Here is a 13,157-nt window from a genome sequence, read left to right as displayed (position 1 = left end):
AGGTGGCGGCCAGCACGCTGGAGGAAAGGCCTTTGAGGGCGGCGGGGGCGGTGGGCTGTAGGACGGGCAGGGGCCTGGGTGGGAGTGGGGTGAGCAGAGCATTGGGGTGGGAGGGGAGAGGGGTGGAGGGGGAAGGACGGCCCCACTGAGAGCGTCCAGGGCCACGGAAGGGCCCCGGGTGTATAAACGCTCAGTGACGCGGCCGCCGTGGCAGGTTCGGGAGCAGAGGGGGTCCCTCCAGGTGCTGCGTGTGAACAGGCTGGGGGCGGCCGGCCGGGGTGGGGTGCGGGGGGGCGCGGCGTGGGAAGACCAGCCAGGCCTTCTGCCGTAGTTCAGGGGAGAGGCCATGAGAAAGAAGGTGGTGGCCCGGGGCCAGCGTGGCAGCGACGGGGGTGTGAGGGCTCCTGGATTTCGATCACAGAGCCTGTGAGACTCTGGGTGGGTTGGAAATAGAGTCTTCGAGGAAGACGGGACCAGCCCCAGCATTTCCGGGCTGCGCGACTGGGAGGACGGACCTGCCGTCAGCCGGGGGTGGCCTGCAGAGCCGGCCTCGGGCCCCACTGCTCTGCTCTGGCCACGGCGGGCTCGAGACGCCACGTGGACATCCAAATGGAGGCACTGAGCGGGCAGGCGGATTCGGGAGTCTGCGGGTCGGGAGAGAGGTCTGGGTTGGGGTCTGGGTGTCTGCCACGCGTAGGTGGTTCTTACAGCCATGGGCGGGGTGGGGGGGGGTGAGGCCACTGAGGCGACAGTAGAGCCAGAGGGATGACACCCTGCGACTCTCGGGCATGCACATCCCTACAGGGTCAAGCAAGCCTGATGGCGGCGCCTGGGAGGGCCTGGTGTCCTGGATGCCAAGAGGAGAGCGTGTGCCCAGGACGGGGAGCGAGCAGGGAGTGACGGCCTTGGCTTGCGTCGCTAAGTGCCATGCCACTGGGGGCACGCCCTCACCTCCTCTGTCGTCTTGATTGGCCTTAGCTGGTGGCGGTTCTGAGAGAAGTCAAGTACCTGGGCTTCCAGCAGCAGAAAGAGATTCCGGCCAGCGCCGAGAATCTGTTCTCACAGCACGAAACCTTCCGGAAGTTTGTGGGCAACCTGGAACTCATCGTTGGCTGGTACAATGAGGTGAGCTGATGTAGTTTTTTGTCTCCTTTGCCAAGTTTTGTGTTTTGTTCAGAGCGTAGGACCTCCGAGGGCAGGACAGGGAGCGCGCTTGCACGTCGGGGATGTGGCGCGAGCCACTCCACTACTGCTGCACACGGCGGCGGCAAAGCTGGTGACAACTCAGCACAGCCGATGCTGGAAGCTTCCGGTGGACTTCGGCTCCTGTTCTGGCTCCGTGACTGCTTAGAGGGGCCTTCGTCTCCTAAATGTATTTTGCTCAGGGTGACATCGGTCACTCTATTACGCCACTCACGTGTAGCAGGGTGGGCATCTCCTGGAACCCGGCCGGGGTTACAAATGTCCCGGCGGCACGCGGTGAGGGGCTGCAGTGAGAGAGCCGCCCCCTGAGGTAGGCTGGGTCGGGGCCTGGGGCAGGGCCTGGGGCGGGGCCAAGTCCCCGTCAGCTCTGCGGATCGAGGTTCCTTTCGGGGGTGCCCGGTGGCTCAGTCAGTCGGGCATCCAACTCTTGATCTCGGCTCGGGTCTCGATCTCGGGGTCGTGAGTTCAAGCCCCACATCAGGCTCCACGCTGGGCATTTGAACAGGCTTTAAAAAAAAAAAAAAAAAGAAAAAAAAAAGAATTCCTTTTCAGTTAGATCTGGGGACCTGGCCCAGGGGATCGTGAAGAAGCTGGTTCTGAGTAAGAGCAACTGACTGGGGGACACGCGCTCCTGGCACCGGGGCCATCTGTCCGGAGCACCCCCTTCCTGGCACGAGAACCCCTGGGAGCTGAGCGGACTGGGGCCACCGCGGGCCGCCGCAGGCACCCCCTTCCATGCAGACCCCACCCGCAGCTCCCTCTTGTGCCGTCGGTGCCACAGGACCTTAACTCCCGCCCAAGCCACGGCGGATTAGGGTGGACGTGGGCTCCGCGCGAGTTCCCTGGGGCCGCTGCCACGACCGGCCGCGGGCTGAGGGGCTTCGGACAGCGGACAGCGGACAGCGGACAGCGGACAGCGCGCCTTTACTCTCTGCCAGTTCCGGAGGTCGGAAGGCCAAGATCTGTTTCCGTCTGCTAAAGTCGCCGACGTGTCAGCAGGGCTGCTTCCTCCCGGGCGCTCCACTGGGCTACTCTGCTTCCTTGTTTTTCCCACCTCCTCGAGGTCACTGCTCCCCCAGCTCCGCCTTGGGATGACCACCCCCCCGACACCCCCAGTGTCTGCCTCCCTCTTCTCAGGACCTTGTGATTGCACTGCCACCCCCTCTCCCCCCGATAATCCAGGATGAGCTCCCCGCGCCAAGGTCTTCAGCCGAATCACACCCGAAAACTCTCTTTTGCCTGGCTGCACATCCTGGGGGTTCGGGTGCGGATGTCTTCAGGGAGCCCTTGGGCCCACCACGTCCACCTCATCCGGGAAAGGGCCAGCAAGAGTCCCTCTCCTTGGGAACTGGAATTGGGTGCCAGCCTCCTTCACGTGGGAGCCACAGGAGGCGGAAGAACAGGGAAGGACAGAGGCACAGGCTGCAGCAGGAAGGGAGCGGGGAGCGCAGCCGGCGGCCAGAGAGCCCCCCCCCCACAGAGGAGGAGCCTGGACGTGGACGTGCCTGGTCCCGTCCCCGTGGGTCCTCTGGACGCGCGCATGTCCCAGGCTTTCCTGTCTGTGGAGGTTCTGCACCCCCTCAGGAGACCTGCGCCAGCTCCAGCAGGCCGATGGTTCTTGCAGCCAGCCTGCCCGCGCCCCCCACCTGCATCCAGCCTGGTGCTCCCCAGATCCCCCGAAACAATCGTCCGGGACCAGGAATGTTTCGTTTTTCTGCTCCGCGTCTCAGATCTGTCCCAGAGATGCTTCTGCTCCCGGGTTCCTGACCTGGGGGCCTCTTCCCTTGAGCCACAGGGCCGGGCCTCTGTGGCCTCCCCTGGCCTGTCTCCTAGGGGCCCCAGCAGGAGGGGCCGAGGAGGGGAGCTCCTCCACCCGCCGCCCTGCCCGCCCCCCTGCTCGGTGCCCTCTGGGCTGGCGGTCACTGGAGCACAGCATGCCGCGCACCTTCCTCCCGTGACAGCAGGAAACAGCAGGAAGGTGTGAATCCAAAGGTGCTTCTGGGACCCAGGCCTTGCTTACCCAACACGTCGTGGACGGGATGGCGGCCAGTAGCTGTGTCTGACGGGGCCCAGGAATCTGGTGCCGCCAACATCTGATGCCGCCAAGTGGGAACATCACCAAAGGATTGCGAGCGAGGCCCTGGGGAGCCCGAGCAAGTCCCTGCCCTTGGCAGAAGGGACCTCCTTCAAGAACATGCTGGAAAAGCCGAAGGCGAGGCGCCATCACGTTAGGTTTGCCAGAGATCATCGCGGCCACCCGGCTCCCGCCACCGCCACACCCGGCAAAGAATCGAGCCGGGATCTGTTCCTTACCCCGTGCCACCAATTAAGGTACGGTCGTCACGCCCCCAAAATGTGTTCAGTAGAAACTACGGTCACCTCGTTTTCATTCATTTCATTTTTTCAAGATAAAATTTTAATCTCTGTCATCTGCGCGGCCAACTACAAAACACCATTGTCTGCCATAAGCGCATTTCCTCGACTTGGCTTCTCTGGGAGCAACTGTCTTCAGACTCCGAGGGTTTGGCGTCCGCCCGCCCCAGAGCACCTCCCAGCCGCGGCGCTGCGACGAGTGTCCACGGGCTCCTCCCAGAGCATCAGGCTCCCGGCGGCGGCGAGCCAGGGGAAAGTAGTGCAACGGGGCTCGCTCACGTCTCACAGCGTCGGAGCAGGGGGGGAGCCGTGGTGCCTCGAGGAATGCACTGCGGGGTCCGTGGGAGCACCCGCGTGTGCTCCCCGCGGACAGTGCCCTGAAGATGTGAGTTCACAACCTCGGCCGGTACAAGGCACACAGGACGCACAGGTTACGGCGTGAATCTCCTCACCGCGAGCTTCGGTTACTCGGGCCATTACAGCGCGACAGTGACATTCAACTACTCATCTGGGCCGTCACGGGGGGCGGGGGGGGGAATAGGCAATGAATGAGTGGGCTCCCCGAGTCCCCGAGCGTCCGCGTCGTTCGTGGGCGAGCGCTCCCGGCCGGGCTGGCCCCGGACGCACCTGCCGTCTCCGCGCGCCACCAGGGGCTCAGCCCCCTCGCCCAGCTCCCTAGGTTCTGTCGAAAGGGCTCCCCCCGCGACTCCATTCCCAGGAGTTAGTTCCTAAACGTACCAAAGAGGCGCGTCATGAAACGGTCTCGCCTGACACACCGTCTCCAGGCAAGGGTACCAAGGACGGGGGAGACCGCGGTTTAGTATCTAAGCTCCGATGAGAAGAACCGACACTCCACGTTCACTCGCTCCGTGATCCCCGCGGATGCCTTCTCTTATTTCTGTCCGGTTGCTCCTGGCGACAAGCTCTTAAGCTTTATTTCTCTGCCCTGGACCACCCACTTGGAGGGCAAACCACCGGAAACACTTGAGGGCAGAGGTCCGCAGGGCTCCCCGTGGAAGCACCAGGTGTGTGGAAGGTATGCCAGGTGGCGGGCATCTAGTTCTACATGTATCCCTCACTTTCGAGAGTAGGAGTGTCCTCGAAAAGTTATGCAAAACTAAAATATCGCTAAATAGAGGGACTCCCGGGTGGCTCAGCGGGTTGAGCATCTACCTTCAGCCCAGGGCGTGATCCTGGGGTCCCGGGATCGAGTCCCGCATCAGGCTCCCTGCTTGGAGCCTGCTTCTCCCTCTGCCCGTGTCTCTGCCTCGCTCTCTGCTTCTCATGAATAAATAAATAAAATTTCAAAAATTTTCCAGATGGAGATTCCAGAACTTAAATGGTGCTTGTGATTTAAATTTTTTTTAAATTTTTTTATTTGTTTATGATAGTTACAGAGAGAGACAGAGAGGCAGAGACACAGGCAGAGGGAGAAGCAGGCTCCATGCACCAGGAGCCCGACGTGGATTCGATCCCGGGTCTCCAGGATCGCGCCCTGGGCCAAAGGCAGGCGCCAAACCGCTGCGCCACCCAGGGATCCCTAAACTAATTTCTTAGAGCAGGGTAGGACCGTATCAAGACTGTAGACCCTGTTCTGTCGCTCCGATCTGCTCACGACTCGAACAGCTTCCCTGCAGACCCCGCATCTCCTGTAGGTAACCAAAATGCACATTTTGGATTCGTGACCAAGGAGAGATTCTGAGCCCAGGCGTGCTCCAGTTTACCTGCGTCTGTTTCTTTATAGGATTCTAAGCCAGATAAAAACAGTTTGGGATTGTGCACTCCCTGGTCGTCCCGTTATCACCTTTCCTTCCGTCTCTGCCCCGTACCGTGGGTAACGAAGAGTTACGTGTATGCGTAAATCCTTGGTGACAAAAATAGTCTTACAAGTTGAAATCGCCTGGAATTTGATCTCTACGTAATTCCCCATTAAATGACACTAATTGTAATTGGTTTGGTTGGCACCGAGTGATAAGACCCTTACCGTGAGACCGTTTTAAATCTGGTGGGATTTGGAACAGAGGCCTTGAAGCCCGGCCTTTGTGTTTCAGATAAAGACCACGTTGACGGATGTGGAGCTCCCACTAATAAAGTCAGAACTGGAAGCAACCGATGTCAAATTATCGCGTGCTGAAACCACGCTCTTCTGGAACAGCGAAGGTACCAAAGCCACATTCGTCTCACCTGTAGGCTCCCCTTGGGAGGGTGGGGAGGGCGGGTGGGGGGTCCAACCCGTCCAGCGTCTGTCCTCTGACCCTCGCGAGTGGCTGCTTCTGCCGCTTTGACTGCAGCGGGGTTATGTTTAAGGCCAAAGGATAGTTCCACCTGCTTGCCCTTGTCCCAAGGAGACCATCTGTGTCACTTAGGAAAGGAATCCGGCAAAGTCCCCTTGGGGGATCTCTCAGGGTCCCAAAGGCTCCACGGGGAGCTTGTGGGGCCTGGGGCTTCGCGGTGGTTCCCCACGCAGGTACGGAGGGCGGTCCCAGGGTAGACGTCAGAGAAGCAGAAAGACGTGTGCCCGTGAGGCAGCAGACCCCTCTCCCCAACCTCCTTCACCCCTGGACCCACCTCAGTGGGCACCACCACCAGGGCTCTCCCCTGCGACCTGCCTTGTGCCGTCCTTTTGGCCCTCTGCAGCCATGTCCTGCCTCTACTGTCTCCATGAGAACGTGGACTGTCCACCTCCCTGAAGCCAGGGTCGGCCTGGACTTTGTGCGCAGAGAAGCCTGTGCTTCTTCTCACCGCCGCCCAAGGGCACCCCTCTTTCCAGCCGCTTCGGCCCAGACTAGTCACTACGCTCAAGTGCCACCAGGGCCTCTGCTGGCGGTGGGAGGGGCAGGGGCGCATGGGGTGCAGGGTCCCCGGGTGGAACGAATGACCCACCTGTATGGGGAGAGGCCAGTCCTGCTTCCAAAGACACACCATGGGCGTTGCTCCTCAACGTGGCATCCAGGGAGCTCTCGATGAGCGGGAGACGTGTTTTCCCAGCGCCCTCGTGTCACGATGAGCACTCAGCCAGCGCAGGAGAAGTGTTCCTCTTACTGAATGGTTCCTTCTGTAAGACCTTTGTAGGCTGCGTTCCTCCACCCATATATCAAGGTTTAAGTAACGACAACGCCCCAGCAGTTACTGCCCACCGCGGCACCCCCGTGGGACCTCAGGTCACGCCGCCTTGCACCACCCCCCTCTCCGCCCCGCCAACCTCTGAGCCGGGAGATTCTTACCGTTTCCGACTCAGGCCGTCATTGGGTTCAGAGCTCCTCTGGTTTGTCACAGTGTGAACCTCCCTTTTCTGCATTGTGGCTCACGCTCATCTCACCACCACCTTTATGTTTACATTTTAGGTGTGTTAGAATATATTCAAGAGATGCGAGAAATCCTCCACAACTTGCAGAACAGGATACAAAAAGCAAAGCAAAATATAGATGGGATTTCTCAGGCCATGAAAGTGAGTAAGCGGCAAGGCACCGAGCGGGGCTTAATCCGAGGCCCAGGAGAGGGTCCCTGGGTAAAGGGACCACGCGGAGAAGCTCATAGGAAGGGCCAAAGGCAGCGGGAACTTGCTGTCTGAGGCTCTGGACCACACGGCCATGTAGAGGTGGTCCAGGGCAGCGAAGTCCCGGGCCGGCCCGCAGAGGTCAGTTCTGCTCCATTCTGTTGAGCTCAGCAAGAGTGCTCGCGGGGTCCCCTCTGTGCCAGGCGGGCACCGGGAGCAAGGGGCGGGCGGGTGTACGGAGGCTCAGCCCCGCTCTGTGAAGCACCGAGGCGACTTCCACTCAAGTCCAATCCAGAAAACGGGGTTTTGGGGGGGGGGATGCCCTACACTAGCCTCCCCACGGTCTGTCATCAAGGCCCTGATGCGCAGAGGCGTCCCCGGAACACGTCCCAGGGCGAGTTTTAACTCTCCCCGCTTCGTTAGTTTTCAAGGTCTACTATGTGGCTCCACTTTTTGTTCGAAACAGCCACGTGTAGGCTGTGTTTCTCCATCACGATATCACGATATCAAGGTGAAATAATGACAACGCCCACCGCGGCACCCCCCGTGGGACCTCAGGTCACGCGGCCTTGCACCCCACCCCCTCTCCGCCCCGCCAACCTCTGAGCCGGGAGATTCTCACGTTTCCGACTCAGGCCGTCATTGGGTTCGAACCTCCTCTGCCTTGTCACAGTGTGAGCCCCCTTTTCTGCATTGTGGCTCACGCTCACCTCACCGCCGTCCACTCAGGTGTATTCCGTAAACCGTAGGCAAGGATCATTGCCCCTCACTGTTTATTTTTCCTGATTCGGATGTCATTTGAATAGAACATCTCCCCAGGATGTGTCTGCAGGCAGGAAGTGTGCATTGATGACATACTGTCTGGGTCCTTGCTTGTGTGTCTTGACTTCACCTCGCTGACAGCCATCCCGCCCAGGCGAAGGATGTCTGGATATGGTCCTTTCCTTTCGATGGTCTAGAAACATCTCTAGTGAGCTCGGGCTGCCCCGACGAAGCCCACCAACCCGGACGCTAAAACAACAGAGCTGTATCTGCTCACAGTCCTGGAGGCTGGACCTCCGAGATAGGGGGAGCCTTCCGGGCTAGTTCTCCGGACGCCTCTCTCCGGGGCTCGCAGACGGCCGTCTCCTCCCCGTGTCCTCATGTGGACAGACGTACATCCTCTGTACGCGTCTGTGTCCTGAGCTCCTCTCCTTATAAGGGCACCCACAAGATTGGCTTTGGGCCCGCCCTAGTGACCCCATTTTAATTCAATCGCCTCTTTAAAAACCCATCTCCAAATACAGGCCTTGGTGCTGGGGGTCAGGGCCTCCCCCTGGGAATCTGAGGGACACAATCAGCCATCACGGTCCCCGTCTTGTAGCCTCACGTTGACAAGGCAAGGGGCGGAGTGGCTGTCCCGTGGGCGCCCCTGCTCTCTCTGGAGACACGGCGTCAAGTTTCTCATTGCCCTCAGGGCTCAGAAACGCCACCGTGCTGTGTCCAGATGTGAGCCCCCTCCTGTCACTGTCCCCTGGACCTGGTTAGGTGTGAAATGGGCCGTATTTGCCCAGTTCGTGAGTGGGCACCTTCTGCACTCGTTCACTCGCTCGCGCGTATCCCCGTCGGGAACTCACGGTCTCCACGTTCGCCACGGGGCCCACGAGGACGGGAGGAGTGACGCTGCCACGGGCTCAGGCCGCTGGGGCTAGCCATGCGTGCTGACGTGGCTCGCCCTCCGCGTCAGAGCAGCAAAGACGCCCTGAAGGAGGGGAGGCCAGGGCCCGGGCTCGCTGTCCTGGTGTGCCTGGCTGCTGCCACCTGACGCCGCAGGCTTAGACGGCTCCCAGCTCCAGAGGCGGGCTCACGGCGAGGGCCGCTTCCTGGCTTGCGGATGCTCACCTTCTCACTGTGGCCTCACGTGGTGGAGACAGAGTTTAGTCTCTGCCTTTTCCTGTAAGGACACTAATCCCATTGTGGGGGCCTCACCCTCGTGCCCTTGTCTGGCTGGCCCTGACCACCTCCCACATCAATCCCAGGTACGGGGAGTGTAATCACGCCGGCCTCTCGGCCCTGGCCCCTCGCCATCTCCTCCGTACCTCCTTTCAGAAGCTGCCGCAGGGCCGAAGGGCGAGGGGTGGATGCCGGGCCAGCTCACTCAGCCTTCGGCTGCAGGGGTGAAGTCTGGAGGAACCCTGGCCCTCCCAGGCACAGGCCCTCCCATGGGTTACTCCATCCAAAAGTCAACAGCAAAACAAGACCGTAGGTAGCTCCTTAGCTGAGTGAGAAAATCAAGAAATTTTTAAAGAAGACAATTCAAATCAGTCCTTTAGACCTGAAGTAAGTAATTTAAAAAAAAAAAATAGGTATATATAATTATCAGATACTGGGCAGAGGAGGGAGGCAGGTGAGCTAAGCCCTGTCGTTCACAACCAGAGGCTCAAGATGGTCTGGATGTGGCTAAATCCAACACAGAGTCCCACAAACCTTCTAGGGCACTGCGGACAGCTATCGGGGGTAGAGCTGAAGTTCCCACTGGGGAACAGGGCAGTGGGATGGAGAGGGATGGGGCCAAGGGGCCACACGTTTTGTCCAGAACCTGCTATGGGTTTCATTGCCATATGTGTATCACTCTGATGAAAATTTAAGATTAAAAAAAAATCTAATTATTGGATAATTGAGTAAAAGCAAAATCATAATTATAGATGACTAGCATCCTTGCAGCAGGACTCCCAGTTGCAGGAGGGCCAGAGCCCCCCATTCCCATTCCCCGCACCTCCCTGCCCCAACAACAAGTCAGTTGCCCCCGCAAAAGGGACTCATCCCCACTGGACCTGCTATTTGGAGCTAAGGACGCTCGGCCCAGCTCTGCCCATACAGCCCTGACCCCAGGGTGACTCCTCTGGGCTAGTTGGGTAAAGCCTCCCAGTGGTCTCCTCGCTGCCCCGAGCCCCTGACTGGTTTGGAGGTGCCTGGCAATCCCTCAGGGGCTCCCAGGCCTCTCCGAGGGACAAGGACTTTCATACTGACGAGCATGGGGCGAAGCCGGGAGACCACAGGCATTTTCCTCCCCCCGTGTTTTCCTCACTCCCCCCTTTTCCTGACAGGACTGGTCGGCCAACCCGATGTTTGAGAGGAAGGACAACAAGAAGGAAGCCCTGCTGGACTTGGAGGGGAGGGTCGTCAATTCTAACAAGCGCTACACTGCGGTCAAGGACGCTGGCCTGAAGATCCAAGCCATGGTCGCGGTGAGGACTCAGCCAGAGGGGCCTCCGACAGGCCACTCACTCTTGGTAGAAGAGGGAGAGCCAGAGATGCCATAAGAATGACGTTAGGGTCATAGAAGGCTACGATCTCTAGTCTGGGAGTCTTATTTTCAAGAAGCAGACTATCCTAAACGTACACTTGTTAGCCAGATTCCTCTTGCAATGAGTCCCGCCCTCCTCTGTGCTAAGGGGTCGGCACCCCCTACCCTGCACAGAGCAGTACGGACAAGTGACATCTTTGTACGAGGTCAACACGTCTTGTTTCCCTGAGAAGCACTGTGTGAGGCGGGCACTGAGTGTGTACCCGGAGTCCTTCAGGGTCTCCCATCATGAGCGTGAGGAGGAACGTGGAACGAACGTGTGTACGTGGTGCATGGGTGCCAACACGTTTAAATCAGGGTGCGGTGCGAGCACACACGTTGCACTCCCGAGAACATAGGTTGTCCCTTTCTGCCAACAGCCTCAACCGCCATGGGCCTCACTCTGAGGGACGTGCTGCCTCGTTCTGAGGGAGGAGGCAGGATGGTCACCGGGCGCCCCTGGAAGCACTGCCTGGGTTCCTGCCAGCGTGGGGGTTCTCATGCCTTCCTCACTTGGCAGCCGTTTCTTTCTAGCTCGCATGTTAGCTTATTTCTGAGGCAAATGTAAAAGGTGGAGCTCTGCACTGGCCTGAAAAAGAGAAAATTCTCCCTTGAGCTCAAGATATTTTCAGTTTTCTGGGGGTTTCCCAGTGCTTGGTACAAAATCATGGATAGGGACTTAAATGATGGATCGTCACCCCAGACAGCCTGTGGGCCCCACTGGGTGGAGGGTCTATGGTTGGCTGTTCTCATGGTCAAGCCATTGCTTGGAAGGTCATTACCCTAATGGGGTGACTTGACTGGATCAAAATATTTTCTCGTTCTCAGATCCTCTTCCTTTCCCCTCTGCTGTGTGCCAGAAGGTCTCACTAAGACCTTAAGTTTAAGATGTTAAACTGCAAACATGACTTGGAAGAATTAACCAATTAATCTGCAACACTCTCAGATGTGTTGGAAATGGGTGTTGGCCAGGGTAGGAGAAGGGTTCACAGCGCAGCAACAAGACAGGCGGAGAGCCAGGGCAGCAGCGGGCAGGAACCTAGGAGAAGTGGAGGCGAGCAAGCCGACAAGACAAGGCTTTGTTGTCATAGTTGCCAGAGTCTTCTATGCATACGATAGTCATTTGAACCATTTCTTTCTACCTTACGCTGAAGTTATTTAGGTCTGTGTCTTCTTTCCCCTCTTAGAACATAATTGCTTGAGGGTGTGAACTGGGTCATATTCATCGTTTTGTTCCCTATGGCACTCAGTGTCTTAAAGATTTATCTATCCTCCCATCCACATATCCATCCATCCATCCATACGTCCATCCACACATCTATCCACTCATCCATCCATCTATCCTCCTATCCATAAATCCATTCACCCATCTGTCCATCTATCCATTCCTCCATCTATTCTTTCATCCACACATCTATCCATTCATCTACCTATCCACCCCCATCCATCCATCTGTCCTCCTATCTAGAAATTCATTCATCCATCCATCCACCCATCCATCCATCCATCCATCCATCCATCCACTCATCATGCCACCCACCTATCCATCCATTCCCTCGCTCCTGCTTTGTCCCAGGCATCCTGCTGTATGCATAAGGCACAATAGTGGAAAGGACAATCAACCCCTATCCTCATATGGCTTGGCATCAAGAGGAGATACAGACTAGACACACATACATAAAGGCAGTCAAGGTTGTCATCCATGCCATGGTAGGCACAAATAATGGATTGCTAGAGGGAATACAGGTGAGAAGCAGGGACAGAAGTCAAATCTGAGATGAATGGGAGGTTGTGAAGGAGGGCTTTCCTTTGTGGGGAGGTGACATCTGGGCTGAAACCTAGAAGAAGCTAGATGTGGCCAGAATGGGAGGGAGAAGCCTATGCAAAGAGCCTAATGCAGGAAAACATCTGGCATATTCGAGACGCAAAAAAGCAGTTGTGTGTGTCTGGAGTAGGTGAACAGGGACAAGAGCGTCCCAGAGTCGCCAAGTGAGCTGGTTAAAGAGTGAACGGGTGAGCCCGTGAAATGGCAGCCAGCCGTGTGGTCCTATTTGCAGGAAAATGCTGAACTCTTCAGAGCAGATACGACCAGCCAGTCCTGGAAAGACTATGTCAACTATGTCGACGGCATGGTCCTGGACGAGTATGACCATTTCATCCACAAGTCTCTGAATTACTTCATAGACAACATGGTCCTGGATGTGAGTTATAAGTATAAGATACTCATAGATTTGTGCTATAAAAACGGTGTTATAAGGTCTCCCTTGGAATCTATAGTTTACAGTTTCCTGATGAAAGACCAGGCTATCCTGTTACAAATAAACAGCCGTTGGAACCTGCAGAAGGTGAACTACCTGCCTTGGCTTTGAAACTGAAAGTCCTGTATCCCAGGACCCTCTTTAGGTCCCAGCACTCAGGACATCAGGTCACCTTAAATCTGCCGTACCATAAATAGGCCATAGGATACCTAACGGTCCTACCTTGTTGACCCGGGGCAGTGTTTGCTACCCAAGTAGATGGGGCAGGGGTACCCTCCCGTCAGCAGCATCAGCTACTAACCTACTCGGCCCTCCGAGGGGTCCGTGGAAGCGTTCAGCGTGGTCAGCAAAGAGGCTGTGCTGGTTAATTTCATCCTGGCATTCTCCAGCATTTTCCATGGGGGTGGGGCCTCATCCTTGCCCCCCCCCCGTGTCTTTCCCATTACGATAATTCCCAAATGATTTTGAATACTGCCAGTAGGAGAAGATCAAAGGTCCCCCA

General features: G+C 57.5%; 1 protein-coding gene across 1 annotated transcript in view; it reads left to right on the top strand.

Annotated features, from left to right (window-relative positions):
* Window positions 1-13,157, top strand: part of DNAH17 (dynein axonemal heavy chain 17) — a 95,255-nt gene that overhangs the window by 13,453 nt on the left and 68,645 nt on the right. The window contains exons 13-17 of the mRNA XM_055333969.1: window positions 979-1,125; window positions 5,628-5,736; window positions 6,921-7,024; window positions 10,159-10,299; window positions 12,455-12,598. Of these exons, the coding sequence (XP_055189944.1) occupies window positions 979-1,125; window positions 5,628-5,736; window positions 6,921-7,024; window positions 10,159-10,299; window positions 12,455-12,598 (645 nt within the window). The remainder of the gene's footprint in view (window positions 1-978; window positions 1,126-5,627; window positions 5,737-6,920; window positions 7,025-10,158; window positions 10,300-12,454; window positions 12,599-13,157) is intronic.

This window comes from Nyctereutes procyonoides, unplaced genomic scaffold, assembly GCF_905146905.1.
Source record: "Nyctereutes procyonoides isolate TBG_1078 unplaced genomic scaffold, NYPRO_anot_genome, whole genome shotgun sequence".
Classification (NCBI taxonomy): Eukaryota; Metazoa; Chordata; class Mammalia; order Carnivora; family Canidae; genus Nyctereutes; species Nyctereutes procyonoides.
Note: the sequence above shows the minus strand (reverse complement) of the source record. Positions and strands in the feature narration are given on the sequence as shown.